The sequence below is a fragment of the Carassius gibelio genome, chromosome B24 (assembly GCF_023724105.1).
Source record: "Carassius gibelio isolate Cgi1373 ecotype wild population from Czech Republic chromosome B24, carGib1.2-hapl.c, whole genome shotgun sequence".
NCBI lineage: Eukaryota > Metazoa > Chordata > Actinopteri > Cypriniformes > Cyprinidae > Carassius > Carassius gibelio.
The window spans coordinates 13908845-13925564 of record NC_068419.1 but is presented as its reverse complement, the minus strand read 5'-3'; the positions used below and the strand labels follow the sequence as shown (position 1 = coordinate 13925564).

General features: G+C 39.4%; 1 protein-coding gene across 1 annotated transcript; it reads right to left on the bottom strand.

Annotated features, from left to right (window-relative positions):
• Nucleotides 1-3455: 3455 nt before the first annotated feature.
• Nucleotides 3456-14954, bottom strand: LOC128013662 (retinol dehydrogenase 10-A-like). Its single transcript, XM_052596789.1, has 6 exons — nucleotides 14270-14954; nucleotides 13037-13272; nucleotides 6624-6722; nucleotides 5305-5450; nucleotides 4851-4982; nucleotides 3456-4754 (listed from the first exon to the last, which is right to left on the bottom strand). The coding sequence occupies exons 1-6, from the start codon at nucleotides 14559-14561 to the stop codon at nucleotides 4631-4633; spliced, it is 1029 nt and encodes a 342-aa protein (XP_052452749.1). The 5' UTR covers nucleotides 14562-14954; the 3' UTR covers nucleotides 3456-4630.
• Nucleotides 14955-16720: the final 1766 nt, after the last annotated feature.

Below are 16720 nucleotides of genomic sequence, written 5' to 3'. Positions count from 1 at the left end.
AACATCTTTTGTGCTTAACAGAAGAAACACACTCATAAATGTTAGTAACATGATGACAGAATTTTCATATTTAAGTGAACTCTCCCTTTAAGATCACTTTCTTTATAGCAACTGTTTTCATATTTTCTTGGCAAAACATGGGTGTGAATTAAAAAACCACAGGCAATTTGCTCAAGCATATGCCATAGTGCTGTGTCATACCTAAAGGGACTTTAAGGCTCAGTAACACATGAACGGTCATCCGTGAGTCTTTCAGCCGTTGGGACACAGCAGTCTAAAAATAGCTCCATGCTATGAGTCCATTCAGTATCACCAAGGAAACAGTCATTCATTCATAGTTAGCGGAATGAATGATCACTGCCATACAAAGACCAAGCTCACCAATTGGAAAAACAAGTCTGTTACTAAACGTGTGTTCACATTAAGCTAAATTTCACTCAAATCTGCAATAATGAATCTTCGCCCCACGTAATTTAGCAAATGTAAATGCCCTAAAACCCCCCAGAGCACCATAGCAAATGAACAGCAACATGCTAAACACGATGCTATAAATTTTTTAGAGCATAGTTAACATTTTTTAGAACAACAAGTGTTGTTTAGCAGTTTTAGGTATATAGTCCCTTTGCAGCATCCCAGCTTCAAAACATACCCACCCAGCATATGACGTTCAAATGTACAGCAAAATGTAAAAAAAAAAAAAAAACTGATGACCTTAGCAACCCTTTAACACCTTAGCAAATTTGCAAAATTTGCAGAGTGTTAAATAAGAATTGCAACCTGCTAAAAACACTTAACAGCAAAAATAGGCTAGCAATGTGCTAAAACACCTTAGCAAATGTATAGCAAGGTGCTAAAAACACTCAAAACACCTTAGCAAGTATGAGCCACCCACTACACAGCACTTGTTATCAAATGTGTAGCAACATGCTAAAAGTATTAAGCATTAGCATATGTTTAGCCTAAAAAACACAAAGGACCTCAGCAAATGCAATATGCTAAACTCACAATACCTTAGCAAAAGAATAGTAAAGTGCTAAAAACAAATACTACAACAATAGCAATGAGTTAAAATGATTCAGATCATATCAATATGTGCTAAAAATCCTTATGAAAATGAACCATGGTCTTATTATAATAATAGTGTAGGAACGTTTTCTGTGTGTGTGTTGATTACCATTTGTATAACCACAGTTTTACTACAAATACCATGTTAACTATCGGTAATCTCTGGTTACCATGGTTTAACCTGTTAACTGTCACCCGTCCGCTCTGTGGGACGCCTACATTTACTTCACTATATTACAATTAAATCTAATATAATCTTGACAAACTATATATCGTTGGAAAGGTCGAAGACTCCCAAATATCTATTTTATCAATGTTTTTTGTTAAAAATTATGTAGGAAAAGTAATAGATTAATTTATGACAAGAGTGCACCCTCAAAAATCTACATTATAACAGGAATTTTGACCTTTGTTAAAAAAACAAGACGACTTTGTTGTCTTTTTCTCCATCACATTTTAGAAATCATGAGAAATTATATATCAACTGAAAACTTAAAATCTCAAAATTCATCCTTTAAAACTCATTTTAAAATCAGACATTGCATTACCACGTAAATGGTACATCAATATCATGTTACAAAATGTTTTCTATGATGAATAATAAAATTTTAAGTTTGGATCGTGCACTACAAAGTCAATGAAAGAGTGTCCTATGGCGGGTAATGAAGAAACAGATCAATCTCACGGTCTTGTACATCAGTGTGAGGGACTATAGCCGCAATTAGTGTGGAATTAAGATTTTTTTATATTTATATTCACATATAAGCATTTAGCACGTCACTATTAGTTTTATCCCTGATATGCCTTGGAACAAGATTATTTTTTTACCTTGAATAACTGAGGATCATCCTTCAAGTGTGGAAAACTAATAAAATATTCGCCAATGACAATTGCTCTGTCCCATTTGACCCATATAATGCTGTTAACTGTGGCCTTTTTTGCTATAGGGCAACAAAATGTATTGATTTTTCCACCAGATCTAAGTGTTATCGACCTTTTAAAACTAAATCAGTGCTTATGTTACTCTGCTGAGTGAAAGGGAAAAGAAATCCTGTATGGGCAAGGGAAGCATTTCATCTTGTGTTTTCAAAGCTATGAATTTCTGGCACCGTGAAGCTTAATTATTTTCTTAGTGGGGAGTTGCTTCAGTTGACTGATCTCAACAATTACCATAGCCGCGGGAGTTTTGATGTGTCAATATTTCTTTGTCTCTGTATTACACTAATCTCTTAGTACGGACCATCAGTCAGGCCAGTTAGCCTGACTCAAACACCTCCACTCCTGGCTACTGACGTCAGTTGCTTTGAGATCAGTGCTTTTCAACACTTGAGAACCATTGGCTGCCCAACGAGCGGTATGTCTGCAGTGCATGTTGCTATGGGTTTGTGAATGACTGACCTATAATAAGGCTACAAGATTTCTAAAATGGAAACATTTGCTAGTTCAGTGGTCTAGATATAATTTAAATCTCAGTTGTGTTATGTATCATTTACAAAATGGGGACAAGCCATTTAGAGTATGTGTATGCTAAAATCCACGCCAGTGTTCAGTTCTTGCAGCTGGCCATTCTCACGTAAAGGATTTAGATGTTGACTGGTGCTCTATTGTATGTTAATGGCATAATTAGGTGACACTTAGATCTTAAACATAAGATAATTTGAGATTTATACATTTTAATTCTGAAAGGGAGGCATGTGCACAAGTTATGTGTGTGTGTGTGTGTAGTGCATTCCCTGAAACACACGTATGCATTGGGAAATGATCTTAAGATCAAATGTAGGACAGTTTCTACATAACATTTCATAAACGAGGCCCCATCGTGTTCAGAATGGCACGCCCTCTTATTCACTCGACATTTACTATGACATGGGTTTCTGAAAAAATACTAGCCTACACCCACTCAACGTGTAATAGGTCTGTGTTTGGAAAAGAACTGGAAGCAATTCACTGTTTTTTTTTTTTTGACATGGCTAACCTTTCAAAATTGCATTTCAGTTCTCTTATGAAACACTGTGCAAGTATGATGAGGCATGGTCCTGTGATGCATCTCTACTTTAAGTAAACACTTCTCAGTCACTTTCACAACTAAAGATAAGCATTTTGAATGGAGTCAAACAATCTAGTGCTTACTAATATTCCCCAAAAATCCCTCCCATATGCTGCGTGATGGTCAATAACACTTCTGTCGGTGAGAATAGTTGTAGTTTCCCCTCTTTCACTTCCAGGGTCATGTCACTTGCTCCTGCGGAAGTTATTATAGGGATGCACTCAGGAATTTATTTACTCGAAAAGCTGCCAAATTCTGAAACCTAAGCTTTCTGCGCTCAGGAATTTCTGGCATTTGCGGTTGCTGAGAGTCATGCTTATGAAGAGAGACAAAACCCAACAAATAATCTAAATCATTTTATTAATTTAAGTTAGGTAGAGACACTAAACATTGGAACCATGTTGTGTGCTCTTCTAAAGAGCACGCTTTAGGAAAGTTACAAAAAGAGTATTTATGTCATACTGTTAACAAATGGCAAAAATGAAGAGGTAGAGATTTTAGGCTCATCACAGTCAGTGAAGGACGCCTGTTGGAATGTCTGTATCTTTTTTTTTTTTTTTTTGCTTAAACACGGTGAATACATTTCAGTGGTCCAGGTTTGAATACACAAAAAGGAAAAACATTTAATGAACAAATGTGGGTGCACACAACAAAAATGCATCATATTCATATTGTTATCGACTGAAACTGACATGAATTTGAAATGTGAATTACTTTTTTTAAGAACTTATTTTTCAGTTAATTCACAAAGTCAAAGTAGACCAAGTAAAACTAAATGTGTTCAGTGACAGGAAAACCAGGCCATCCCTTCTCTCATACATTTCCATATACCAGAAGTCTGTAGATTATAGAGTGAAAACACACTCCCTTCCCACAGCAGCTGGAAACAGACCAGCGTTTTACCCACTTGTACTTCTCATGACATCAGCAAAGAGAAATGTAGGGGGAACAATGCAAAATATTTCTAAAACGTCACATGGTTCATAACTGGACACTTGATCTCCTGCTGCTGCCTTTAAATGGATCGGATTGGGGAACGGAGTGGCATAGTGCCACACTGAACGGTGTAGATAATGTCGGCAGTGTAGAGGAAAGTAAATACAGTGCATGTCTACACAAAAAACAAAACCAAAAAGTGACAAGAATTTACTGTTCATACAGTAACATACTGTATAGTTTCACAAAGACGCTAGATAATGCTGGTGACTACATTACGTAAATAGTTAATTACTGAATAGCTCATGTATGATTTCAAAACTATTGACACAGTATATAGATGGATGGTTTCATTAAACAAACCTTAAAATAAAAAAAAGACACACAACATAAAACAACAAATAAATCCTTAGTGTAGTACACCGCTTTCTTTGTTCCAGAGGAACAATATGGTAAACCTTTGCATCTGCCAAATGCAAGTGCACCAGTCGAAACAGTCTTTTCACTTCCCTCTGCCCTCTCAGTGGTCTTCTCCTCATGCAGGTTAGAAAATGTACCCTTGTGGGTTAGAAACGGCACCCTCTAGATCCCGTTCTTGGCCTCGTTGTTGTTCATCGCCTCTTTCCTCTGAGCCAGGAAGGGGTACATGCACTTATCCGCACCCAGGAACCGGTACATGCACACGATTGCCTCGAAGGGCAAAATGCTGTAAAACCCAAAACAAACGGGAGAAGGTTACTTCCGATTGCTCGGACCACCAGGAAACATTTCAAAGTTCGGTTTTAGGACCGTTCAAGTTCACCTTTTCATAAAGTTGACCATGTATACAATGCGAGGCGTGCAGATCATGGGCTGGTCTGTCAGGATGGCCCTCATGGCCTGTTTCACACAGAACTCTGGTTTCAGTGGAGGGAGAAATGGCTCGATCTCTTTCCTGACCCGCCCAGGAAGGGAGAGAAGGAGAAAACATGATGATTAAGACTAGTCTTTGTTTAATAAAGTCAGCCCAAAGTGCTTTGCCAGTCAGAGCAAGTCATTATTGAGTGGAAACAGATCCAACATGCACCTTCTATTCAAGTGGAAGCCCCTATTGTGTGCATGAAAACCCAAGCTGACAGTGACATGAGAGGCCACAAGCAAAGCTACCCTGACTGTTGTTAAGCAATGTCTACTCGAACTAGACACACATTGTGTCGTTCGCTGTTTTAGTGGCCATCTGAAACCGAATCGTGACATTTGGACGGCTCTTTTCTTACCTTATTCTGCATCCTCTGAACATGCCCGTGTCCACCAGGTAAGGACACACCAGCGTCATCTTGATACCGTCCTTCTCTGAAGCCTTGATTTCGTGGCTCAGGGACTCGTGGAAGCCGATGGCACCGAACTTGCTAGCGCAGTAATCCTAAAACCGAGAGGAAACTGAGTTTAGTCAAGCTTCCCGAGGCGGTTTTCTTCTAATAGTGCGGGAGCGCTGGGATCTACGGTTTCATTAGCATTCTTCTGTCATGTATGGAGTGTAGGTAGAGCCGAGCGGGAGGGTTTTGATGTGGTTCTCGGTGGATGGGAACTTCAGAATGGAGTGGGCAAACACAGATGCGTGTAGATAAACACTCAAGAATAAAGGGGCTCACAGCGGCTTGAGTCACTCCAATAATTCAAACCATAAAAAGTCACATTCAAGGAAACATAATAGGTCAGACAGTGTGACAGGGCTTTTGGGACCCTTTGAAGTGAGATTAAAGATGAGGGCTTGTAAAATAGAAGTGCACATACAGCTAACAAAACAAAAAAAGGTAACGTTTCCCCAAAAGATAGCTGGGAAAATGACACCAGTGAAAAGAGGATTGGACATGTACTACAGATCCCTCAAACACGCAGGCTGGTTTAATGGACTAAAAAGTAACCATTTAGGTGTAGGAAATGGTTAAACCAGTCAGTTTTCTTCTTTAAAAAGTTCAATATAAATGGATTTAATATTAGTTCAAAAGCTTGTAACTGAAAATGCAGATTTCAAAAAGCTAGAATCTATGTAGATACATAATGGGGTTTATAAAACTATATCATGTTTTTGTTCAAATAAAGTTAGTTTACACTATGTTTGTGTACTCTATGTATAAAGACACACACAGCTTATATATATATATATATATATATATATATATATATATATATATATATATATGTGTTATATAATAACAGCATATATAATATAAAAAATACACACGCTATCATAAAAATCTAACAAACATAACTATTTCTAAAATATATACGTGTGTGTATTTATATACATAAATATACACCAGTACACACATTGTTCATGCAAAAACTTATTTTGGATGAGATTAATTGTTTGACAGCATTAATATTAACCCCAGTGATTCATGGGGAATGTCTCTGCAGCAGGTAGGCCCAGTGAAACCACGGAGCGTCTTTTGGCATTAACATGCTCCTTAATTGCGTGCTGTGCACCGCACTGAATTTCCATGCCATGCCAAATCAACATGCTGAGACTCTCCAAACACACTCCCTTTTTCAGTCTGCCAATAGATTTATGTGATGGATGCAATGTACTAACCTCCACACCAGCTGTGCTGAAAAGGCCCAGTGAACTGGCAACTGTCACAATGTGGCCATGGTTCATCTCTAGCATCTTGGGAAGAAATGCCTTGGTGGTCTGGAAGAGGAAGAGGTTGGGGGGGACAAAGACAGTTATTTTGCTGATGCGGTTTGTCTCTGCCAAAGCCCTTTGATCCGTTTTTTTCCCTCCTCCCCAACTAATAATTCATGGAGACTAAACACTCATCTCCCTCATCCTGCTGGGGGAGTTTAGAAACACAATTCCATTACTGTCTTAAAGGCCATTTACAGGGAGCTTGCTTTCCACTTGCACTTAGGAGATTTACTTACAGCTCAATTTGTTTTGGTAGAGTGAACAGTTTATTACTGACATGGAGGTTTAACTTGTATGAAAAGCAAACAACTTAAACAGATGAAATATTGCTCCAGACCGTCAGGTGGTTTGGTTTTGGTCTGAAATTGCTTATTAAAATGATGAAAAGACCACTTGCAAATTCACAAGTGGATTGTCTGTGGTTTCCTCTTTTCCCACAACGAGTTGGTCCCAAGAGTGGCATCTCAGTGTCAAGCGTACAAAGCCAGAGCGGGATACTCACTCACCACTGTCAACACAATACGCTCAAGACCACAACACCACCACTGTAGGTCAACAAAGACGAGAAACAAACACCACCTTTTTAGCCTGGAGCAAGCATTAGCACTGGAACAGTTAAAGAACTCATTTATGAGTCAAGGAGTTAACCATACTAAAAAAAATAAAAAATAAAAAAAAAAAGCCAACTGAAACCAAGAATTAACTGAAGTTTGAAATTACATTTTGCTGTTGGGCTGAACTACACCTTTAAGTTAGGTTTAAAAATGTAGAAAATTAACAAAACGATTTGTAGCAAGCAGTTACAAACTAAAAACTGCTGGGCTAGATTTGTTAACTTTTTTCAGCTGCTCTGACATCCTGTCTGGCTATTAATGAATCCGTGTCATCGTCCACTTTTGCCTGGTCCTGGCTGGACAAAAGACAGAGTGAATTAAAACACACACACCACACATGCCTCATCTTCCTTTCTCTTCAGTCCCAGGGGAAGTGAGGGGGTGGACACAATAATGATGAAAAACATGACCGGCGTCATCCATTTACGGCTTTCTTAGAGAATACTTGCTGTACAAGCCCCACAGAACTGCCTGTGGCTTTATAGTCAATCTTCAAATGGAATACGAAACATGCCATTTAAAAAAAAAAAAAAAAATCCTTGTGAAAGCCAAAAACAACAGAGCCCTTTCCAGAGGCCTTCAATGATATCACCATTTATAAACAAGCTCAGCAGTAATGGACCTTGGCCATGCTTGAGAGTGGTACCATCTTGCACGGTTTTGTGCGTGACTCGCACCTCTGCCAGCCGTCTTAACACGTCAGCTTGACATGTTGTTGAAATATGGCCTGGAATCTCTCAAATTCACTTCCACAGACTTCTCTTCCATGAGGCAGGCCAGTCGTGCGATTGAGCGCTGCGGTCCACATGCTACGCATTTATTTCCTGACGTTCACAGTAAACTGTGTATTTTTCCAGCGCATTAAGTGTAAAATTGCTCTTAATATTCATCTCATTGTGTTGGGGGGGGGGGGGGGGCAGTGCAGTTTTCTTCAAGGGAGCAGACTTGGACCTGTTTGAAGCTGTACTCGTGCCTTGCATGCCAAACTGATGGCAAGTATGCGTGCAGATGAAGCATTAGGATAGATTGGGCCTGTGGTGCGCATAATGCTAACATCTTCCAAACACTGCAATCTACAGTATTAAATTTTATTTGGAAAGTTTGGACCATGTGCTTCTTCCAATGAGACAGGCTAGAATGATAAAAGAGCACAATTCACGCAATCGAAGGCCTGCTCTTACATCAAGTGGAGAAATACTCCTGCTGCAGAACTTGAAGCCTTTCAAATAGTTCAATTTAAATCAAAACCATCAGTGAGAGTGTGATGTACAGAAATAGAGACATTTGTTAACATGGGAAGGAAGAATTACATTGAGTCATTGGAAAGGACCCCATTTAAATGTAATCTTGTCCAGGCCATTGTAATTTCTAGGTTGGACTACTGCAATGCTCTTCAGCCTGGACTTCCACCAAGCTCAATCAAACTTCTACAAATGATTCAGAATGCATTGGCAGGATTGGTCTTCAACAAACCTTCTTCGCTTTGGATAAAAGCATCTGGAATTCAGAACATACATTCTAATCTACATTTACCTTGAATTAACAAACACTCGCTGATAATTTTGGGTTTGATTTTGGTGAAGTAACTGGTAAAATCAACTCAAATGTTACCAATTAAACCAACAAGATCCATCCAGGTTCAGTACCGAACCAAAATCAAACCCAACATTACCAGTCTAGCTACTTGACTAGTGATTTGTTCAACTGGTCCGCTAAGCTGGTAATGTTGGGTTCGATTTTGGTCAAGTAGATGGGGCCCTTGATCAATGGTCAAAATCAACCCATAACCTCGGAACTTGCACAAATGTGCAGAAATGGCTTAGAGTCTTTGTAAATACCCAATCTGCTATGGAATGAGGGGGCCGCCACTGATGTGTGCATGGCCTTGCTGACCTCTCAGACACAAAATGTGTGAAACTGAACAGAAGTTCATGTCTTAATTCATAGCTTCCGTAATTGCTTCTCAGCGCCGGAGTTTACGCTAAATTAACTTCCAACAGCAGAGAGCTTCCTTGGCCCTTGCAGTGGTTCCATGCCTGTTGTGCTCTCTAATTGATACAAGCTCAAGTGCATCGCTCCTCACAAAGCTCTTCACAGCTGCTGTGTCAGCCTGGATTAGTGCTTTATGTTTGACCAATAGGAATATGCTCAAATATGGTCACACAAAAAAAGCCCAGATGGCCATTAATTAAAAGAAAGTGGATCAACCAGAGAAGTGTAGCAAAGCATTAGCCAGATTGATGTACAGCCCTCAAACTGAATGCCCAGAGAAAATGAAGTGGGGGCTAATTGATATGCGGTTACTGTATTGCCAATGTCTCATTAAAATGGGGCACGGGATCTATGGAATCAAAATGACCTCTGAAGCGGTTTAACCTTACTCGGATAATCCAAATTAAGCCAACGGTGAATCTTGTTGGCCAGGAGCTCTGCAAATATAAGCCGCCCCAAGTCAAATTACGGGTACAGGTGCATTGGCCTTGAGCAAGACCATCTAAAGCTACTCAAGTAAGACCCTTCTGCCTGGCTGCTCCCTTTCTCCTGGTCTAGGAGGAATGTGGGCTGGAGAACTTGGCTCCTGTCATCTGGCATCTTGTCAAGCTGATCCCTAGACAAGAAACCAATTGTCACATAAGTGGGTCAGGCAGCAGCTCCCCATTACCAGCAAGCTTGTGTACAAGACCCTCTTTCCCTTGATGCTTTTCTCTAGGGACAGCCCCGGGTCTTTTACTTCAGCCATGCTCACTTAGCAACTAGGAGGCTTTCACGGATACCACTGTGCCCAGGTGCGGAATGCACTGCTCACATATTGCCTATTATGGCTTCACCATAAGAGAGGAAGAATGAAGCTTACTCCGTTCAACACTCCAAAATCTGACTAGGCACTAAATCTGGTCATTTGAATCACTTTTAGTTTGCGGAGTACCAATCAGCTTGTCACAGTGCTACTCCGATGGGCGATCCGATCTGAAAGGGCTTAGCGGAGAACTCGCTGGTCCTGGGACTCAAATGCAGCTGCAAGTATGGAAAAAGTGGACGGCCTCAGCCTGGAAGACAACTGCTCTGAGATAATAACTTCACTTCCTGTTGGCTCCTCCAGTTTTGTTGCATTCCCACTGTGCTATCCAACAAAAAGATGATGTCCATCTGGAGTTTACCCTTCCTGCCTTAAGAGTTTCGAAACACAGTGGCCCGTTGAAATCAAGGCGCTGAACCGGCTGCCAGGTCATGCTTTAGACTCTTTAAGAGGATGATATGGACCTCTTGTGAAGACAGGCTTAAGAAACTTCACTAGGGCCAGAGGAAAGTTAAATGTGCCGCAATTAAGAATTTGGAAGGCGGTAGCTTTAACTTGGAAAAATACCAAACGGTTAGTGGAACAAACAAATATCTGAAATGCATTAAAAGGAAAACTGCTTTTGCAATTTATTCGCCAACTAGCATGGGAAAGAATGGATTGCGTGCCATATTAGCATATTATGTAGAGATTTCTTGCCTATACGGTCACATATGCAATTAAAATATTTTGGCCAGGACACATTAAGAATGCTGTACACCGTTTTATAAAAATCTCAAATACATAAATTAAGTTGTGGCTTTTTTTTTTTACTACAATTGATGCTTTTTGAAAATTTCAATAAATGAAAAAAATAAATAGTGTGCCCAACCAGGCTCGAAAAAAGAAAAAGAAAAAAAAAAAAAGTGTAACTATATGACGACCAGGGACATCATCTGAGAGAGACTGGAGTTCCAAGTCCTATATTTGCTCCGGAGGGGGGATGACCCCCACCAATAAAAATGTAAAAATGCCCTTTAAATTTAAGTGACAGCGTTAAACGCAGTCAATGCATATTTAAAATAATTTCTGTACAAAACACGCCACCACAGTTAATTGTAAATGGGAAGACAAAAGAAGGGAAAAAGGGAATTCTTGCAGTGTTACGAACCACATGCAAGCAGCAACTAATTAAGAGAACATATTTGTGTAAGAAAGAAAGAGGAAAAGCAGTGTTGGTGCATTTTTATTCAGCTGGCTTGTGGCTTTAATGACCACATCCTCCACTCTGTATTCCTTGCCTGTCCTTAATGATTAAGCTCTGCTTTCATCTTAAACCCCCACAAGGAACCATGAGCTGCATAAAGCTTAAGCAAACACAACCAAAACCTTAATGAGAATCCCAGCTCTAACAAGTGCATCTGCTACAGCACCACTGTGGCTTAGACTGAACAACTTCACAGGTTAAAAAAATGAAAATATAGATAGCAAAGAACATGGTGTACACTTAAGCAAAGTTTGTGGCCAAGCATTTTCATGCTTCATTAGAAGGACTTCCAGCATTCATTCACATATCTGCCAATGTAAAAAATACATTACATACATACATGTATATAGATACATATAGGAATGTAATGTGATAAATCCTAGGAACATCAAAAAGTCAAAGTAAAAAGCCATCAATATATTTATTTTCCAGGTAGTCTGGGATGATGTCAACCCTCACCTCTCCAAAAAACATTAACCATTCGGTCTTACAAATTAAAATATAAAAATCCCCAACAGAAACGTGCAGAAAAAAAAAAAGAATGAATAAAATAAAAATAAAAAAACCCAACCACAATCCACCTCAACGTGACTTTAGCAGCATGATTTAAGATAAACCGTCCCATTACAGCTCACCCCATGTCTCAGTAAGACAATGCAAACTACAGACAGGCCGTTTACGCATTAACGGGCAAGAGGTTAATTAGTGAGGCCAAGTGAGAAAGGACTCATCCAAATGGTACTTCCCCAGGCAGGATGTGCTCTTCAGTGGACTTTAAATTAACAAACCGAGGCAGATTGTTCCTGGTGATCTTACTAAAACCCCCTGCTGGAGTCCTTACGTGGAGCTTGTTTATATCCGCAGATCGAGGAGCATGTTGAAACGGCAGGGGGCATGTTAATAAAACCCCTCCGAGTGGATGCATGGTTTTAAGATCAGTTCTGATGTTATAACTCACAGGGACTGACTTGATGAAGTGAGGGAGGGTAATCTGATCCTAGATCAGCTCCTGTACTGATATTCTTACTGAACACATGCCAGATCCTCATAATCTTACAGCCTGTGGATGTCTACTTCTGCAGAAAATCCGGACTGAGCTGTAAATATTAATTCTGGCTGACACAAGCAAAGGAATGAATGAAAACAAACGGATAACAGACTAAGAAATGGCAAGACCGATGAGACTGGAGTGATTACATAAGGAATATGTAAATGCTGATTGGTGTGTTTTAAGCACGGAGTGAAGGGTGGCCCATCTCAGACGACAGACATTTGTTTGCACTCAACGACACCAGACGGATTTAACAACGGAGCTTCTAAGTGCTTGATGTAATTGATATTGAAAGAATAAACATTGAGTGTATAAGTCAAAACTTCAAACTTCACTCTGGCTTATGAACATGCATGGAGCAAAAGAGGTTGGTTTTCCAACTTGGCTCAAGTGCAAATACCAGAGAAGAGGAACGAGTAGGTGCTAAACAGATGGGCTCATGGACAGTGGCATCATGCGTTTAAAGCACAATCACTAAAAGAGGGCATTTCACTGCATTTTCCCAAATTATAGAGCGTTCTATGTTTCCTTTATGATGCATGCACATTGTATACCGGTTCAGATATTGCTGTATACAATGGTGTAGATCCAGAGTCAAATGATGCTCACCCAGAAGTGTGCATGGCAGTTCACGACCATGGTCCTCTCGATCAGCTCATCAGGGCACTCCAGCAGGTGGTGGCCGGAGACAACACCAGCGTTGTTGATCAACAATTCCACTTCACCGACCTCCCTGCGCACTTTCTCTGCTGTGGAGTACACGCTCTCCCTCTTGCCCACGTCAACCACGTATGTATACACCTGCGGCTGGAACGGAGGGACCTCTTCCACACCACCAACAGCGCCTTTCAAAACCACATTAGATCATTATCGGAGATGTAGAGAACCACGGCACTCAAGCTTCATTTGATTCAATTTCATTGATTCAGAGCTTAGAAAGAAAAATGGGAAAACCACAACCTTCAGAGAAATATAAGCAGTTGTGTAGGAAGCAAATAATATAAAATATATATTTTTTTAAATGATGAATCCCTCACACTGACATAGCTTGCACAGGTTAATAGGTTTTGGCCATGTGACTGTTATCAGGTAAACAGTACATGATAAAAGGACGCAAGACCAAAACATACTAAATTTCGCAAACTAAAGCATTGAGAGGGATTCCCTTTTTTGTTAAATTAACTGAGTCACAGTTTGAATCTACTTTACATTAGGTGAAAAATCTCTGCCATGGAGCCAACTAAGATAATTGCAACAATAGGTAAAACTATGGCTTAATTTATATAGACTGACCATGTCTATATAAGTATCTACTAACTGGTGGGTCTCTAATGAATATCACCATAAAACACCTTATGATTTACATCAAACAAAACAATGGTGTTCACAGATAAACTTATTGGATTATAACAGTGATTGCATAATTACACAACTTTTACAGCCATTCATTCTCAAGTGAGAAACATGTACCATTTTAAAAGAATAATAAAAAAAAAGTAAAAGTAAATGACAACCTGGAGTGCAGCAACATATACATACACAATTTTTTTTTTTAAATCAGTGTAGAAAATATTCTCACGTGATGTTTTGATAGTGTTATTATTTAGTAATTATTGCCAATAAGAAAAAAAACAGGTAAATCAATTTTGCATACTAGTTATTGAACTAGGAAACAAAAAGAAACCGTATGAGTCATCTCTTCTTTATACATCAAACATTCAAGTACTATTCACAAAACAAGATTTAAGACAAAACGCTACCTAGAGTAAACAAACCAGTTCATGTTAAATATGGAAAACATGTAATTTCAGGTAAACAGAAATATGAAATCATCCCATTTACCCTCTTTAGTCATCGAGTTGACATCTTGCTCTCTGTAGATCTGTCGCACCATCTCGGCAGTTTCCTCGTTGCTGTGGCTGTTGATGTCCCACAGCACCAGTGTAGCCCGGCGCCGGGCGAACTCCTTGGCGAAGAGCCGCCCGAGTTCGCCGCCCGCCCCGGTGATCACACACACCTGTCCCGCTACGCTCTTCTCCTTCGGCCGTATGAGCCACTTGAGTCCGGCCATCACGATAGCCCAGAGAACTCGGAGCATGACCACGAAAAACTCCACGACAATGTTCATCATCATGTTTAATTCCGCCCTGTGACTTTGTTTTAAATAAAGATGAACGTCTCACAATTTCCAGTTACACCTAAATGACCAATCAACCTGAGTTTTACTGTTGTCCTGCTACCTTCAGCATATAATTTACTCTTATTTAACGTTATTATGGGGTGAACATCCAATTAACCCCAACAGTCATACAACTACTAATATACATATATAAAAGCCTATACACAAATCAAAAATATAACGCATCAAACTTTCAGAATACGAGCATCACAAATAAAAGCACTGATTTAAGGCTACAACACAGACTAGTCTCCCCGCCAGCGACCTCTCGTATCCCGGCACGGATGCGCGCGATAGCTGCCAGTGCACCACTGTTCTGTGAGCGAGATAGAGACAGACTCCTGACTGAGCTGCTGCTCCTCTATTTAAACCAGCCCCTCTCCACAGGACCCCACAGAGTGATTGGCCCAGATGCCTGATTGAAATTTACATCTACTTAGCTCAGCTGTGGACGTCTGGGAACACTGAATAATAAATAGTTGTGGTTGTATTTTTAAAGCTTAAGCGGATGTTTCAATGAATATGATATATCAGTGCATATAACTGGATGTTATATGATCTGTGCTTAGCTGGGAGAAAGTAGTTTCAATGCGTTGTTTTAGGAGCCAATAGAATGTTAGATAGAGATTTTTCAGTGTAAATACTGAAAAGGAGAAATACAATACAAAACTGTTTCTACAAAAGGGAAAATGTAGGCTATTAAAAGGCTATTGTAAAGCATTGTGGAAATGTTTATGTTTATATAATATTCAAAGCCAGACATGAAAAGAATCAATTATGTAAAAATATCAATTACAAGTACAAGAAAAGTGCATCTGAAAATGAAACGTTAACCCTCTTAATTATTTTATTCTGAAAAAATGCACTGTAAAGCCTTTGCACGTCACTAGTTTGCAAACGGGATATGAAGATTTATATGGAAACCAAGCAAAATATAAACAAACTGAATCCTAAAACAATACAACTGAGAAGGCTTTGCATGTTTGTTCTCATGCAGTGCAAATGAAGTCTGAGAGAGAAAACAGTTATTTGCCAGAACTGTTACCAGATGGCAAAGGAGAAAAGAGTCTGAGCTGTTTAAGAATGGATCTCTTTCTCAGGAGATGCTCCATAGCTCCTGATGATATGCACTGTCTTTATCGCACTCTGTGTTCAGATACAGAACAGTTTCTGAAGCTTCTGCAGCCAGTGGCTAGACCACAGTGATATAGTGCAAAGCTGCTAAACCTCTCAATAGAAGATCAATGGATGTGGCTGAATGTTTGATCACTGTGGTGCCTCCTGTAGTTGACTGTCTTCTGCTTGGTCTTCTAAATGCTCGGCACTATACCACTAGAACAGAAAAACTTTTAAAAAATTTCTTCAAAACTGCCTGAAAGACATCAACTGTAGGTGTTGCTGGGGGGAGACACTCATTCATCTGACAGAAAGGAATGAACTGTAGCCTATTCCCAGCATGTGAGTGCTTTTAGTGACATTTTCCATAGGCTAATTATTGAATCTGTGGCATGAATGAATTATGCATGCAAACATTCCACCAGAAGCTCAGATTATAAACAAGTTTTAATGAACTTAGAAAACAGTGGATGAATCAAAAGAGCCTTTGTGCTTCAGAGTCTCAAAATTAGTCTTATGCTATATGATGATTTGTTATTGGAAGCCTCAGTACACGCATTAATGGATGTCATCTTTGTTTTTTCTCTTATAGGCTATATTGTAGGTTTAGTATGCCAGTAGGTAATGTTTTGAATTAATTATATGAATAACTGAATGAATGAACCGAGGCAGATCCAGCATAATTAAAGGGAACTGATGCATGCATGTTAAAAAGCCTTTACAAGGTCGCCGCCTCTTGGATTGAATCTGTAATTACACGTTCATTTTCGAGAACTAGAACTGCTTGCGTAATTCGTGTTTTAAAAAATGCATAACCGTATTAAATGCAGTACAGTAAACAAATAAGTAAACTAAATAACAGTGGTACTGTTTTTAGCATGGGAAATTCATTAATGAATATAGTATTTTTTTCTGTGAAAGGAAATAGGCAATTCATACACAATTACACTAATTCAAAACAACAAACTGCGTAAGGTTATTTTACATTTTTATGTCTG